The sequence below is a fragment of the Chiloscyllium plagiosum genome, chromosome 15, assembly GCF_004010195.1.
Source record: "Chiloscyllium plagiosum isolate BGI_BamShark_2017 chromosome 15, ASM401019v2, whole genome shotgun sequence".
Classification (NCBI taxonomy): Eukaryota; Metazoa; Chordata; class Chondrichthyes; order Orectolobiformes; family Hemiscylliidae; genus Chiloscyllium; species Chiloscyllium plagiosum.
Genome location: NC_057724.1, coordinates 38,370,714 through 38,385,728, shown reverse-complemented (window position 1 = coordinate 38,385,728; position 15,015 = coordinate 38,370,714). Strand labels below are relative to the sequence as shown.

Genomic DNA, 15,015 nt, shown 5'->3' with positions numbered 1-15,015 from the left:
TATGGTCAAGTCTGGGGTAAATGAGTTGGATTGAGGGAGGGATGGTAGTCATGTTGGGGGATTAGTCAGTGGAGTGACTAGGCCAGATAGTTAGCTTGGGTTTCGGGCGGTCAAGGGGAGGGTTGGAAGTCATGCTGGATCATGGGGTTAGTTTGGAGGTTGGGAATAGTTGTGCCAGATTGGGAAGTTAGTTCAGTGGTCAGTGGGTAAGCTGCTCAGTGCGTTATATTTTTGAGTTGGGTTGGGTTGCAAAGTAACAGGCTTTGGATGAATAGTGGGCAAAGGGGCCAAAATTGGGGGTTGGTGATAGCTAACTATGGGATGATTGGGTTAGGTCAGGGCAAGTAGTCAGTAAACCATTTGAGTGATGTCAATGGGTGTAGTTAAGTGGTTAGTAATGGTGGTTTGACCAGGGTAAGTACTTGGACTGGGACAGTGGTAGATGTGTGAGGAGTCAGAGGGTCCAGTGGGGAGCCAGTGAGGTGGGGGAGGTCAATTGTATAGTTACGTAGAAGTTTCAATTGGTTTTAATTTTCTCAACTTTTTCTAGGTAACTATCTAGGTAAGTGAATCAAAGCCCTTTGAAGCTCCAAAATCTTCAACCTTAATTCTGAGTTGAGTAACTAACCAAGTTTAAACTTTGTGGGCAATTCCTGCAGTCATTGCACTGAGACAGCTGAAGGATCCCAGTGTTTCTCTTATGGAATACAACTTGCCTCTGAGGATCAGTGGGCTACAAGATCTAGGCCATTATCAACTGGGAATGGGTCAAAGCTGAGGAATAAAACCTCTTTGGCCTTGAGTTCTGAAAAGTGTATTTAATTTTTTTTAGTCATCAACAATAACTTGAAAATTACAGAGTACTTGTAGGTTGGAAAAGCTTAATCAGTGGAAATAAGCACAATAATGCGAAGTCACCACTGGGAATTCTCAATTAAGTTTCATTTTCCCCAGTGAAATACTGCAGCACTCATAATGCATCTTTTGGCAGATTCTAACTGATTAAAAGCCAAGCACATCACTCCATTTTATTATGATAATTCATTGCAATCAATGTGGAATGATTACATACTGTTGAGTTCAGTCTTTTTTATTCAAGTCAGTACTTCTTTCACTCTTTGAATGCTCTCTCCTTAACAACATACACTTTTAACATTCATCTTTCAGAAACTGATGTATTGCTTTTACCTTGATTAATGGAGTAAGACTTACAAAAAAGTGAGTTGCCTACAAATGACAAACTTTATGAGCTAATAAATGACACAAAGATCTGAATGGATGATGGAACCAACTTGCTTATAAAGCAGTTTTGAAGCCATTTAATATAGTCCAATCTTGGCAACTCTGACTTCTATCCACGTTACATTCCAATATGTCACCTACTGACTTTCAGGGAGTTTTCATGTAACTCTGAAAAAAGAAATAGGTGAAGATTAGTCTTTCTTATGTATATTATTTGGAGGGCTCTGGTTCAGTGTTGGTGTCTTTATCGCTGGACGAAAATTCTAGATTTGACTCCCACGCTAAGACTTGTTCGCCATGGAGGTTGTGTTTATAATATGTCTGAACAGATTAATTAACTATTGTATTGTAAATGTTTTCAGTATGACTGATGGCAACAAATAAGTGCCGGAGAGTTTCCCAGTCATGGTGGCAAAATGGTGGCTCAGTGGTTAGTGCTGTTGCCTCACAACGCCAGGGACTTGGGTTCAATTACAACTTGAGGCAAATGTCTATGTGGAGTTTGCACATTCTTCCCGTGTCTGTGTGGATTTCTGCCGGGTGCTCCGGTTTCCTACCATAGTCCAAAGATGTACAGGTTAGGTGGATTGACCATGCTAAATTGCCCATAGCGTTCAGGAATAAGTAGGTAGGGTAGATTAGCCATGAGAAAAGCAAGGTTACAGGGATAGAGGTAGGGGGACGGTCTGGGTGGGATGCTCTTTGGAAGGTCATGGTGGACTCGTTTGGCCAAATGGCCTGTTTCCATTCTGTGGGGATTCTATGATATAAGTGTGGATCAATTCAATGGATGCCGATTGACAATCTTCAGCAGCTAGGACTGAGGAACAGATTGGCATTCGTGCATGACAAATTGTATTCTAACTTAATTTAAAGTTTGACAGGTGTGTTAGCTGATAATTATATTTTGGATCAGTCTGTAAGTAACAAATGGTGAGACACTTTGGAGTTGTGAATAACCAGTTGTACTGTAACTGGTAGATATCAATGTTTCAATATTAAGCAGTTGTGCATTTTTTATGTTTTGGTTTAACTTATTCATGAGCAATGATGAGGATATGCAAATTAATTTTCACATTCCACATTAATTGAAGTATTCTCTTTTAATTTACAAATGTGTTTCATTGCATGTTTAAGACATCAGAGACATTCTAAATTGCAGCACTTTGATACACTTATTGTGTCCTAATTTTTTCAAGCAATGTTTCTGTATATATTTGTGACTGAAATCAGCCTGTACACTAGAGGATTGCAGACCAAGCTTGATGCTTTATTCTAGCAGTTTGCCTAACTCTAAGGATTACACGGAATGTAAGCTGAAATCTGCACAGGTCCTGAAGTTTGATTTTCAAAAGTGAAAGACAGTACCTAACAATAGAGATCAGCCATCCTAACCAAACAGGCCAAGGTTCCAGATAATAAAGAAGGTACACAGTTCGAGTGTGGTTCAGGGGACCTGGATCCAGTTCAGGAAACACTTCAATTCCTGTTGACAGCTGACAATGTGAGTACCATACAAGTCCAGGCTTATAGCCATCAAACTCTCATTTCTTTCACAATCTGCTACACAGATATCCTCTGAGCCACAATATTTGCCATCACACTGGAGATGGACTTCTAATGTTCCAATAGAATACACAATCTATGTAGAAAGCACACTCATTTACTCCTAACATTCTGATGGAATGTTCCCCATCCCACAGTGATGCTCTTCAAATGTAAATGGGCCTTTTGGACTGCAGATGTGACCCTTCGTATTCCTAGCAACTTTCTTTTGGTCCAAAAACAGAAATTGCTGGAAAATCTCAGCAGGTCTGTCAGTGTCTGTGGAGAGAAAGCAGAGTTAACATTTTGCGTCCAGTAACTCTTCCTCAAGGCCTTTTTTTTGATAATTGAAGAAGGGGGCACAAGGATTGGGTGCCGTCCTGTGCAATTCTGATGCCAATGGAGAAGAAAGCCCTGTAAATCTGCAGTGTGGCTGCAGTCTAGGAGATAGCTGAAACTGAGGGGGTATGGAAAGGTAATTGGAATCCTTTTCTACTTTGAGTTCTAGATCTCAGAATTTGAACCAAATATCATTTCCATGGAATTATCTATTCCTTGCTATGCATGGAGGCATTCAATAATGCCTTCAGAACATATCAGGAATTTAAAGCACTGATCAACTGGATGTAATGATCATTCAACCCCACATAGAAATACAGTTAAACGCTTACCCACACTTGGCTAGAAATGAAGTGCATGTGGATCCTTTACCTGAGAGGGAAAAGAACGTTAGGGATGATGGCACTGGAGACTCTTCTCAAAATTGTCCCAAATCATGGACTGAGTCCTTGGCTCCTCTGATAGAGTTACGCATGCCTTGTTTTGATCTCATGACAGAGGTTGCTTCTCCATAGATATAGGTGGAAAGCTCTATGGCAGCACCTCACAGGCCTCACAAGCCAGAGGATGTTTGCTATGGGTTCAACACTCCTGTCACTGCAACTTGTATTTATTGAAATAGAATTATTTATTGGCATGATCTGCTATCTGCCAAAGAGAGTCTTCTGATCCAGTGGGAAAGTTAGTGAGTCACTTAGTGTCAGAGCTCTTCATATTAGGCTGACAGGGCATGGTGCTGTCTCTTCTTGGGACTGTTTGATATGGTTTTCTGTGAAATGATCCTGGGCATCAATAATGTACCGTTGTATGTGAAATATGCTTGCATAAGGATAAGGTGAGTATCTCCACAATATTAGACTAAAGGAAACAGTATCATCCAGGCTATTTCACTGACATGCTTCTCCAGCTACTCAGCATCTTTCCCTTTCTGCTCTGCTGACGAAATCATGTGCTCACCATTACCTCTGGCACCAGAACCACTCTTCTCTGAAGCATTGTGTTGTGCAGGGCACAGCAGACCACCATAATGCAAGAGGATCTTGACAGCCATATTGGAGAATACCACAGCGTGTTCAAAGCACCAGAAGTACATTTTGAGCAGGCCCAAGGCCTGCTTCATGGTGGTCACAATGATTGCATTTTCTTTGTGCATTTGGAGTGGGGTTCTGGACTGTTGTCATTGAACATGGCCTGAGCAGATACCCCTTGTCACTCAGAAGCCAACTACAGAGACTGCCCAGTAGCCAAAGTTTTGGGACAACTGAGATTCTCAGAATGGAAATATCATGGCAGTTACCCAGGTTCCTGGTTCAAACTTGAATGAGCTTTTCACATTGATCACAAAACAACCGGATGTTGAATGAATAGAATTCCATCCTGTTTACAAAAGAACCTTCTTATTCTGAGGAAACATAGATTGTCAGATATATGCAACCTATCACATCCTGCATCTTAGGAAATCCTGCCAGGGAGGTGAAACTGACAGTCTCTGCTCTTATATTGCTGCTTCTATCTGGAACCTGATGTTGTCTGATTTCTTCTCATATAAAACATTCTTTACCTCTCCAATGCAGTTAAGGATCCTCAATTGATTTTTTATATGGACTGAACCTTAAGAGTTTTGGCTAAATATCAATTTTGTCAAGTTTGTTGAAGAGTTCATACTGGCTATTGAGGGAGTGCAGCGTAGGTTCACAAGGTCAATTCCTGGAATGGCGGGACTACCTTACACTGAAAGACTGGAGCGAATGGGCTTGTATGCCCTTGAGTTTAGAAGACTGAGAGGGGATCTGATTGAGACATATAAAATTATTAAAGGATTGGACACTCGGAGGCAGGAAACATGTTTCCGCTGATGGGTGAGTGCCGAACCAGAGGACACAGCTTAAAAATACGGGGTAGACCATTTAGGACAGAGATGAGGAGAAACTTCTTCACCCAGAGAGTGGTGGCTGTGTGGAATGCTCTGCCCCAGAGGGCAGTGGAGGCCCAGTCTCTGGATTCATTTAAGAAAGAGTTGGATAGGGCTCTCAAGGATTGTGGAATCAAGGGTTATGGAGATAAGGCAGGAACAGGATACTGATTAAGGATGATCAGCCATGATCATATTGAATGGTGGTGCAGGCTCGAAGGGCAGAATGGCCTACTCCTGCACCTATAGTCTATTGTTCCTCTCCACAAGGCTTAGTGGATTTTTCTTACTGTAACTTACCAAATACACCTCATTAACTACTGGTCCCATGCCTATGGCACCCCTCTGTCTGATTCTGGCCACACTCTACTACATAATGTATCCAGAATGGCTCGCTACTACCAGATATCCCTACAAGGACCTGCATCCCTGGCACCCATGCCACCTATGAAAGGAGACTGTGCATGTCCGGTGCACAATCAGTCTGGAGTCCAGACGTAGAAGATGAAGTGTCAGTTTTGCAGGCAGCGATCTGAAAGTTCAAGTGTAAAGGGTGATGCACAGATGGACATCCTCCCCGCTGTAACCAGCAGAAGAGACCACAACAGCAGACCATGCAGCCTAGTCCAAGATTGCACCCAGTTTAGTGCAATTGCAGCCTTCTGAAGAAATGCCTAGCTTTGAAGGAAGAAGTCCTTCTTGACTCCACCAATGTAAGTGCAACCTCACCAATTTTTTATGCTCTATCCCTCTCACTGTTGCTGACAACTGCCTCCCTTACTCAATGACACCAACCTCAATCCCTAACTCTGAATGTCCTCTGCACTGCCAAATCACTCATTTTGGATACCTCCTCACTGTAACATCTCTGCCACCCACTTTCTTCTTTCTTCATTTCTGCCTCACTCTTATTCCAGGAGGAAGGCAGCCCACAATAGGTTGGATAAAGTCAAGACTGGTAGTGGGTTGACCAATATTCAACTCTTCACCTCTTCTGAGGTGACGATCCTGACCCTTACAGTTCTAAATGGTGAGTGACTGTGCTGAATCTCCTGGACTGCCCTTGACTTATTGTGCTTGGACCCTCTTATTGAAGCCTGTTCCCCTGGAGTTGATTGAGGATTTCTGACAACCATAACAAGCTTCTTGGCTTTATGTCTGCACTAAACAGCAAGGAAGTACAGCAGTACTGGGAGCCTAGTAATGCTGGCTGATGGATATCATGCAAAAAGAACAGGGCAAGGCAGGCAGGGATGCTGTCATCATCCAGGTAGGCTCAAAGTGAGTGAGTGCAAAGAGGCAGAGTGAAGAGGCTGGAGATGCAGACTGGCCCAGTCCAGAAAAAGTGTTATTTGCAATTGCACTCTGAGCTGCAGCATTGAAATGCAGATGTGCAGATGTCCTGTAAGTGGATGGAAGTGTGCCATGTGGGTTCTTAGAGTCTGACACATGTCAGATGCCAATGCCTATGGACATGTGATGCACAAGTGCCTGGTGCCCAACCAGCATATCCTCTGGAGTAAGTGGCAATTTGGAATCGCCAAGTACCACTCCTGTTTCCATGGCAATAACTGTTGATGCCTAATTTGCTTGCAGCAGATGGTAGGATAGAAAGTCACATATTTATAGGAGAAATTTGCAGTTAATATGATCATTAGCAAGCAATAATTCCGTTTAATAGACAGCTCACTGCTACCTGTCTCCACATCCAGAATGTAGTTGTTTTATTCATGTCCTGAACAAGTTGATGTTGAATTTACATTTGCTCCACCCAAACTAATGAGGCATACAATCTTTGAGCAATTAAAATAAATTAGTCTTTCACAAGGCTTCAAGGGAGGCATACATGACACACCTGGTTCCTGATAGTTATTATTATGCCTAATTAATTAATATTAATTTTACTTATTAGGTAAATAGTAATAATATTAATTTTACCTATTGCTATTACGCAATAAATTATACCTTGTGTAAGACAAGTGTTTTTCTTGTTAAGATTCTAGAAGGTTCTATTCCCTACCACTGATAATTAGACAGACCCTTAGACTCAGCATAAGTCCCATCAAGAGATGTGTCATGTTATCTCTGAGCAGGTTAGTTACAAAATACCTAAAAAAGGAAGGATATAGGGGCAGTGACAGTGTCCTATCTCACAGCAAGGAAACCTGCATTCAAGTCTTACCTGCTCCAAATACGTGTGACCACATCATCTGAATATGTTGATTAGAAAACATTTAAAAACTGAAGATTAGGACTCTCATGATGCAGTGGTAGTGCCCTATTTATAGGCCAGGAGGCCTGGATTCAAGTTGCACCTACTTTGGAGGGCTGTCATAACATGTCTGACAAACTTGATTTAAAATATCTAATAAGAAAGGTTGAGGACCCTTGTGATGCAGGTGCCAGTGTCCCTTGCTCTGGACCAGAAAGTGTGGGTTCATGCTGCACCTACTCCAAAGATATGGCATTGCATGTCTGAACAGGTCACTTAAAAATCACTGAAGGGCTGTTTATTCCCCGTTAGAGGGATTTGGCTAGGAAGAGGACAGAGCAGACCTAAGTTTTTTAAAAAAGATTGATAGCAGTGAACTACTTCAGCTACAAGCCACTATTGGCTGGCAAACAGAACAATAACATGTGTTTAGTGGTGCAGATTCAAATTTCATTTAATGCTGAAGAAATAAAAAATGAAGACAAGTGACTTTACCAATTTAAGAACATTTGCACTTTAAGAAGATGCAGGCAGTCAGTCAGTAACTGAATTTAGCAGTCAGATCCACTGTAGGAGCAGCAGGAGGGTGAGTACAGCACCTCAGAAGAAGGAATCTAACAGAAGAAAGACGTTCAGTCAATTTTGACACTTTGGATTGACTTGGATCCCATTTACTGTCTCCTGAGAAAAGGAGCAGGAAATGACATCACCACAGGAAATGGCATTACCAACCCAAGGAAACCTAAACACCTAAATGAAAAGTTAAAAATCACACAACACTAGTTTATAGTCCAACAGGTTTAATTGGAAGCACTAGCTTTTTGAGTGCTGCTCCTTCATCAGGTGGTTGTGCAGTACATGATTGTAAAACACAGAATTTATAGCAAAAGTTTGCAGTGTGATGTAACTGGAATTACACATTGAAAAATACCTTGATTGTTTGTTAAATGTCTCATCTGTTAGAATGACCATGTTAGTTTCACTTCTTTCATGCGTGTGTGTGTGTGTGTGTGTGTATATACGAGTGCCTTTGTGTGTGTGTGTGAGTGTGTGTGTGTGTGGATAGTGCAATGGGGCCACCTGTAGTGTGACATGAACCTAAGGTCCCAGTTGAGGCCATCCCTATGGGTACCGAACTTAGCTATCAGCCTCTGCTCAGCCACTTTTCGCTGCTGCCTGTCCCGAAGTCTGCCTTGGAGGATGGTCACCCGAAGGTCAGAGATCAAATGTCCCGGACCACTGACGTGTTCTCCAACTGGGAGGGAACACTCCTGTCTGTTGATTGTTGTGCAGTGCCCATTCATCCGTTGCTGTAGCGTCTGCTCAGTTTCCCCAATGTACCATGCCTCAGGGCATCCTTGCCTGCAGTGTATGAGATAGACAATGTTGGCTGAGTTGCATGAGTACCTGCCACGTACATGGTGGGAGGTGAGACCATGCGTAATGGTGGTATCCATGTCCACACTTTGACACGTCTTGCATCGCCTACAGTGACATGGCTATATGGTGTTGTCCTGAAAGCCGGGCAGTTTGCTATGAACAATGATCTGTTTGAGGTTTGGTAGTTGTTTAAAGGTGAGCAGTGGAGGTGTGGGGAAGATCTTGGCGAGGTGCTTATCCTCATTGATAATGTGTTGCAGGTCACGAAGAACATAGTGTAGTTTTTCAGCTCCTGGGAAGTACTGAACAATGAAGGGTACCCTGTCGGTTGCAGCACGTGTCTGTCTCCTGAGGAGGTCATTGCAGTTCCTTGCTGTGGCATGTTCCGAACTTGCAGTTCATGAGTTGAGTATCATACCCCGTTCTTATGAGGGCATCCCTGAGTACTTCTGGGTGTCCATCATGTTCCTCCTCATCTGAACAGATCCTGTGGATGCGTAGGGCTTGTCCATAGGGGGTGGCTGTTTTAATATGTTTTGGGTAGAAATTGGAGAGGTGTAGCATTGTGAGGTTGTTTGTGGGTTTGTGGTAGAGTGTGGTGCTGAGGTGCCCATTCTTGATGGAGATGCATGTGTCCAAGAATGAGACAGTTAGTAGAGAATAGTCTATGGTGAGTTTGATTGTGGGATGAAACTTGTTGATTTCACTGTGTAGTTTTATCAGTGACTCCTCGCCATGGGTCCAGAAGAAGAAAATGTTGTCAATGTACCTGGTGTATAATGTTGGCTAGAGGTCCTGTGTAGAGAAGAAGTCTCATTCAAACTTGTGCATGAAAATGGCATATTGGGATGCAAATTTGGTCCCCCCGGCTGTTCCACATGGTTGGATGAGGAACTGGTTGTCAAAGGTGAAGACATTGTGATTGAGGATAAAGTGGATCAGTTGTAGGATGGTGCTTGGAGATTGGCAGTTGGTGGTGTTGAGTACTGAGGCTGTTGCCATGATGCTGTCAATGTGGGGGATGCTGGTGTAGAGTGCGGAAACGTCCATTGTGATGAGGAATGTTCCCAGTTTGACTGGTTCGTGGGTGCCGAGTTTCTATAAGAAATCCGTAGTGTCGCGACAGAAGCTGGGGATCCCCTGTACAATAGGTTTCAAGATGCCTTCGACATAGCCAGAGAGGTTCTCATACATGGTCCCCTTGCCCGATATGATGGAACGTCCTGGTGTGTTGGCTTTGTGTACCTTTGGAGGGCAGTAGAAGTCGCCTACACGAGAAGTACATGGGATGAGGGTGTGTAGGAAAATCTGAAGGATTGGATCCAAAGTCCTGATCAATGTGTTTAGTTCACGGATGTGTTCTTTGGTCGGATCAGCTGGTAGTTGCCTCTAGTGTTCCTGGTTGTTCAGTTGCCGGGACACTTCTGTGCAGTAATCTGTCCTATTCTGAATGATGATGGCTCCTCCTTTATCTGCTGGTTTGATGACAATGTTGTGATTGGTTTTGAGAGCATGGATGGCATTGCGCTGTGAACGGGTGATGTTTTGCTCTAGCTTGTGGGTGTGGCTGATGAATCTGGAAGTTATATATTTCCTGACGGTGACCTGGCATTTATATGTTTCCTCAACTAGGACCTTGGGTCATGTGTCTCTCTCACACACTCACACATGCACTCTCTCACAGATTGATACCCCTTTTACACTCACATACACACATACATTCTCTCTCATAGACACTCACAACCCCACCCACTCCCCTCCATGCACCCCCCACACACTCACATGCACACATACACATATAAGCTTGTGGGGTGAATTTGTACTTTGCTCAAAAACTGCATGAATCCATGTAAGATTCTGTTAATTCATTTTTTAAAGATTAGAATCAGTCTAAACATTATGGCACAGACAGCAGCACCCAGAGATGCTAACACCCAGTACATTATCTGGGCTGACACCAATTGTTAAAGTTCACTTGAGAATGTAACTTTTAGAGAAAAGTTTTGCGATTTACATATGAAAGAAGTGAAACTAAAATGGTCATTCTAACAGATGAGAGATTTAACAAACAATTAAGGTATTTTTCAATGTATAATTTCAGTTACATCACACTGTAAATTTTTGCTATAAATTCGGTGTCTTACAATCGTGTACTCCACAACCAATTGGTGAAGGAACAGCATTCTGAAAGCTAGTGCTTCCAATTAAACCTGTTGGACTATAACCTAGTGTTGTGTGATTTTTAACTTTGTATACCCCAGTCCAACACCGGCATCTCCAAATCATAACATAAATAAAAAGCAAGTCATACCACTAATGATGTTACCTAGTCATGGTGATGAAATGTCTGAAAACAAATATTCCAGCTCAGCGGCCAAACCTATTTACAGAACTCCAACCTGAGCGACAAATCTTCACAAAACCTGCCAGTTTTGAGACTTTTTTAATAAGTGGGACACTTGGGACTTCATCTTCAGTTGAAAGATTTATCAAGACTGTTAATAAAATGCTTTGTTTTAAAAACAAGAGGATATGCTTTGTGCTTAGGCCTTGAAAAGTATCCTCTTTATCCGGAAGAAGTGGAAAAGATCAAGTTCAAAAAGTTAAGAAAGCCCTCTAGATGGTGGGAATCACTGTCTCAATCACTAAAATAATTGGAAAAACTCCTTGCAAGCAGTACAGAGATTTAGTATTGCCAATTAGTATAATTTTAAACTGAAAAGAAGTACAATAATTCAGTATTCATAGTTAACAGAATTTAATGAATTGTTGAAAGAATATTGTAGTGTGTTGCTGTAATAGTTTAAATTCTGAACACTTTAAGGCAACAGAATCTAAACTGAAACAAACAGCTATGGATGCTGGAGATCCAAAAGAAAAATTGATATTGCTGGTGTAACTCAGCAGGTCTGGTAGCATCTGTAGGGAGAAAGCAGACTTTGCTTTCTGCATTTTTGCATAACTCTGGTTCTCCCCAGAGATGCTGCTAGACCCGCCAAGTTATGCCAGAATTCAAAAAGACATTGATTTAATATAAGAATACCAACTTGAAGGAAGTAGATTTCAAACAGTATTGAGGTGCTACAAATTGTAGTGCTTCAAAAAAACCACTGACAGGAAAATGGAGAGGCCAGATGAAGTTCAACACAGAGACGTTTGAGGTCATACAGTTTGGTACAAAAATCATGGAGAGATTGTATGAAGGCTACTATTCTAAGGGTGTGCAGGAGCAGAGAAATCTGGGAGATAATGTACATACATCATTAAAAGTGGCAAGACACAGAGATTTAACTGATAATAAAACAGGCCATGTTCTAGGCATCATAAATAGGAGCAAAGAGTACAAGAGCAGAGAGGTTATGATTAACTTACATAAAACACTAATTAGACGTCAGTCGGAGTATTATGTACAGTTCTCGGTTCTACAGAATAGGAGGGAGATGAATTCATTGGATACAGTGCAGAAGTGCTTTCTGAGAATGGTTTCAGGAATGAGACACTTAAGTCATGATGAAAGGCTGGAGAAGTTGCGATTATTATCTTAGGAGATAAGAAGACTAAGAGGAGATTCAATTGAAGTTTTCAAAATCATGAGGGGATTTAGACAGAGTGGACAGTGAGAGACTACTCCCAAACAGATTCAGAATGAAGTGTTTTGAAGTGTTTTGTAAAAGAAACAAAAGCAAGGTTGGGCTTTTTTATTTACTCAGCAAGCAGTTAGGAATACATTGCCTGGGAGTGTGGCTGAGACAAGTTCAATCAACGCTTCAAGAAGGCATTGTATCATACACTAAATGGTAAGGTCCTAGGGAGTGTTGCTGAACAAAGACACCTTGGAGTGCAGGTTCATAGCTACTTGAAATTGGAGTCACAACAGATAGGATAGTGAACATGATGTTTGGTATGCTTTCCTTTATTGGTCAGAGCATTAAGTATAGGAGTGGGGAGGTCATGTTGTGGCTATATAGGACATTGGTTAGGCTACTTTTGGAAAATTGTGTGGAATTCTGGACTCCCTCCTATAGGAAAGATGTTGTGAAATTTGAAAGGGTTCAGAAAAGATTTACAAGGATGTTGCCAGGGTTGAAGAGTTTGAGGTCTTAGGAGAGGCTAAATAGGCTGGGGATATTTTCCCTGGAACGTCATCTGACAGGTTTGTAAAATCATGAGGGGCATGGATAGAGTAAATGCACTAGGTCTTTTCCCTGGGTTGGGGGAGTCCAGGACCAGAAGGCATAGTTTTAAGGTGGCAGGGGAAAGATTTAAAAGGGGCCTTAGGGACAACTTTTTCACACAGAGAATGGTGTGTGTTTGGAATGAGCTGCCAGAGGAAGTGGTGGAGGTTGGTAAAATTACACCATTTAATCAAAGAATGCTCATTGATATGGGAAAACTATTTAAATATCTTGATGTGTACATGGATAGGAAGGGTTTAGAGGGATATGGGCCAAGTGATGGCAAATGGGACAAGATTATTTCAGGATATCTGGTCAGCATGGACAAGTTGGACTGAAGGGTCTGTTTCTGTGCTGTACATCTCTATGACTCTAAATAAAAACAATGTGCATGGTTACAGGGAAAAGGCAGGAGACTGGCATCACATTAAAATGTTCAAAGAACCAATGTTAATAAAATGGGCCAAATGGCTTCCTTCCAAATCATAATAATTCTGTGTTTCTCTGAAACCATTTTAACATTCAGAATCATTTATAAGTTAAAACTCACATCAGTGAGACTGTTTTATCAGATAATATGTATTTGATGACATCATATGATGCAATTTTAATATACTCCTTCATAGTTTGTTGTTCTTCTAACCTGCATTAGGTAGTGTGCCTATTATTTAACCTTGCCTAATACGTTAGAATTGCCTTACCACTTATTGCCTTTTCGATTACTAGTAACCCTTAGTCAGTTATACTCCTCAATCAAATAGTTTTCCCATATTAATAAACATTCTTTGATCAGTTGGTATTTCTTTTTCAGTTAATGGTTCTTTTCCTGTGAACACTCTTCCATCCTACCTGTCTTGTTGTTTGTGTCCATCTTGATCTTGTGCCATCACCAGTATGATAAGTTTGAAAAGTCCTTTGGATTTCTTTGTAGATCCTCACAACTGCCAGACATAGACCTGAGGCTGAATGAAATAGGTATCATAGAGACTATATTCCCAAATAACATACAATCAAGTGACAGGTGTGCTTTAAACAAATAACTCTCTGGAGCAGCTTTGGATTTAAGAGTGCTTTCAAATTTCAGTGTTATGTCGATAATCCATATCTTTGCATTTCCATGCATAGCATTTCAAACATAATGTATTAGTGCAGAATGACTTTTTATCTCCCTGTCCCTGCTATACAAAAAGAAATTCATATTGTAAGAACATTTGTGGAATTTATTATCAAACTGTTAATTAATGAATGATACAGTAATACTGGAATGTTATGATGCCCTGGTTCAATCAATTCCCTGTGAGCAGTGAAAATTCTGTTCTGGAGCTTTACGTAACATTGTGTGTTTCTGTCTTGCAATGGTGGAACTTTCTGAATATGGTAAGGTTGTTAGCAGCTACCATTGGAAACGTGCAAAACTTCTGCTTGGGAGTGGTGGCTGGCAATGCATGACCATATGACAGCTAACTAATTAGCGATGCATAGTTGAGCACCACAGTGAATAATATGGCAGACAGAGAGGAAGGTGACACTATTAGCTCATGGGTTGAATGGTGCCTAATTTTAAGGCCACCCAGACTGCCACTTAATCCCTGTCATTAGTCTGTCTGTCTAAGGGAACATCAGGAGTACCGTTGAATCTTGGATTTTTTGACCCCAGTCCTTAGAGAGGACAAGGAGTGGCTCCAGAGTACATAAATGGCTCACAGCAGGTTCTCTTCCAGATTGACCAGGAAAGACAAGAGGTCCTGTTTCCCAGGTACGGCAGAAGGAGGGGTTTCCTCCTAAACAAGGCAGACTGGACAGAGGTTGCATCACAGGTTAAAACCTATTGAGTCAATTACACAACTTGGTGCAGTGTCAGAGAGTCATAGAGATGTATAGCATGGAAACAGACCCTTCGGTCCAACCTGTCCATGCCGACCAGATATCCCAACCCAATCTACTCCCACCTGCCAGCCCATTTCCCTCCAAACCCTTCTTATTCATATACCCATCCAAATGCCTCTTAAATGTTGCAATTGTACCAGTCTCCACCACATCCTCTGGCAGCTCATTCCATACACGTACCACCCTCTGTGTGAAAACGTTGCTCCTTAGGTCCCTTTTATATCTTTCCCCTCTCACCCTAAACCTATGCCCTCTAGTTCTGGACTCCCCGATCTCAGGGAAAAGACTTTGCCGATTTATCCTATCCATGCCCCTCATAATTT

The 15,015-nt window shown here is 41.8% G+C and overlaps 1 protein-coding gene across 1 annotated transcript in view; it reads right to left on the bottom strand.

The window, feature by feature from the left end:
* Nucleotides 1–15,015, bottom strand: part of frmpd3 (FERM and PDZ domain containing 3) — a 532,412-nt gene that overhangs the window by 219,006 nt on the left and 298,391 nt on the right. Inside the window, exon 4 of the mRNA XM_043705300.1 lies at nt 13,655–13,767. Coding sequence (XP_043561235.1) covers nt 13,655–13,692 — 38 coding nt within the window. The 5' untranslated portion in view covers nt 13,693–13,767. The remainder of the gene's footprint in view (nt 1–13,654; nt 13,768–15,015) is intronic.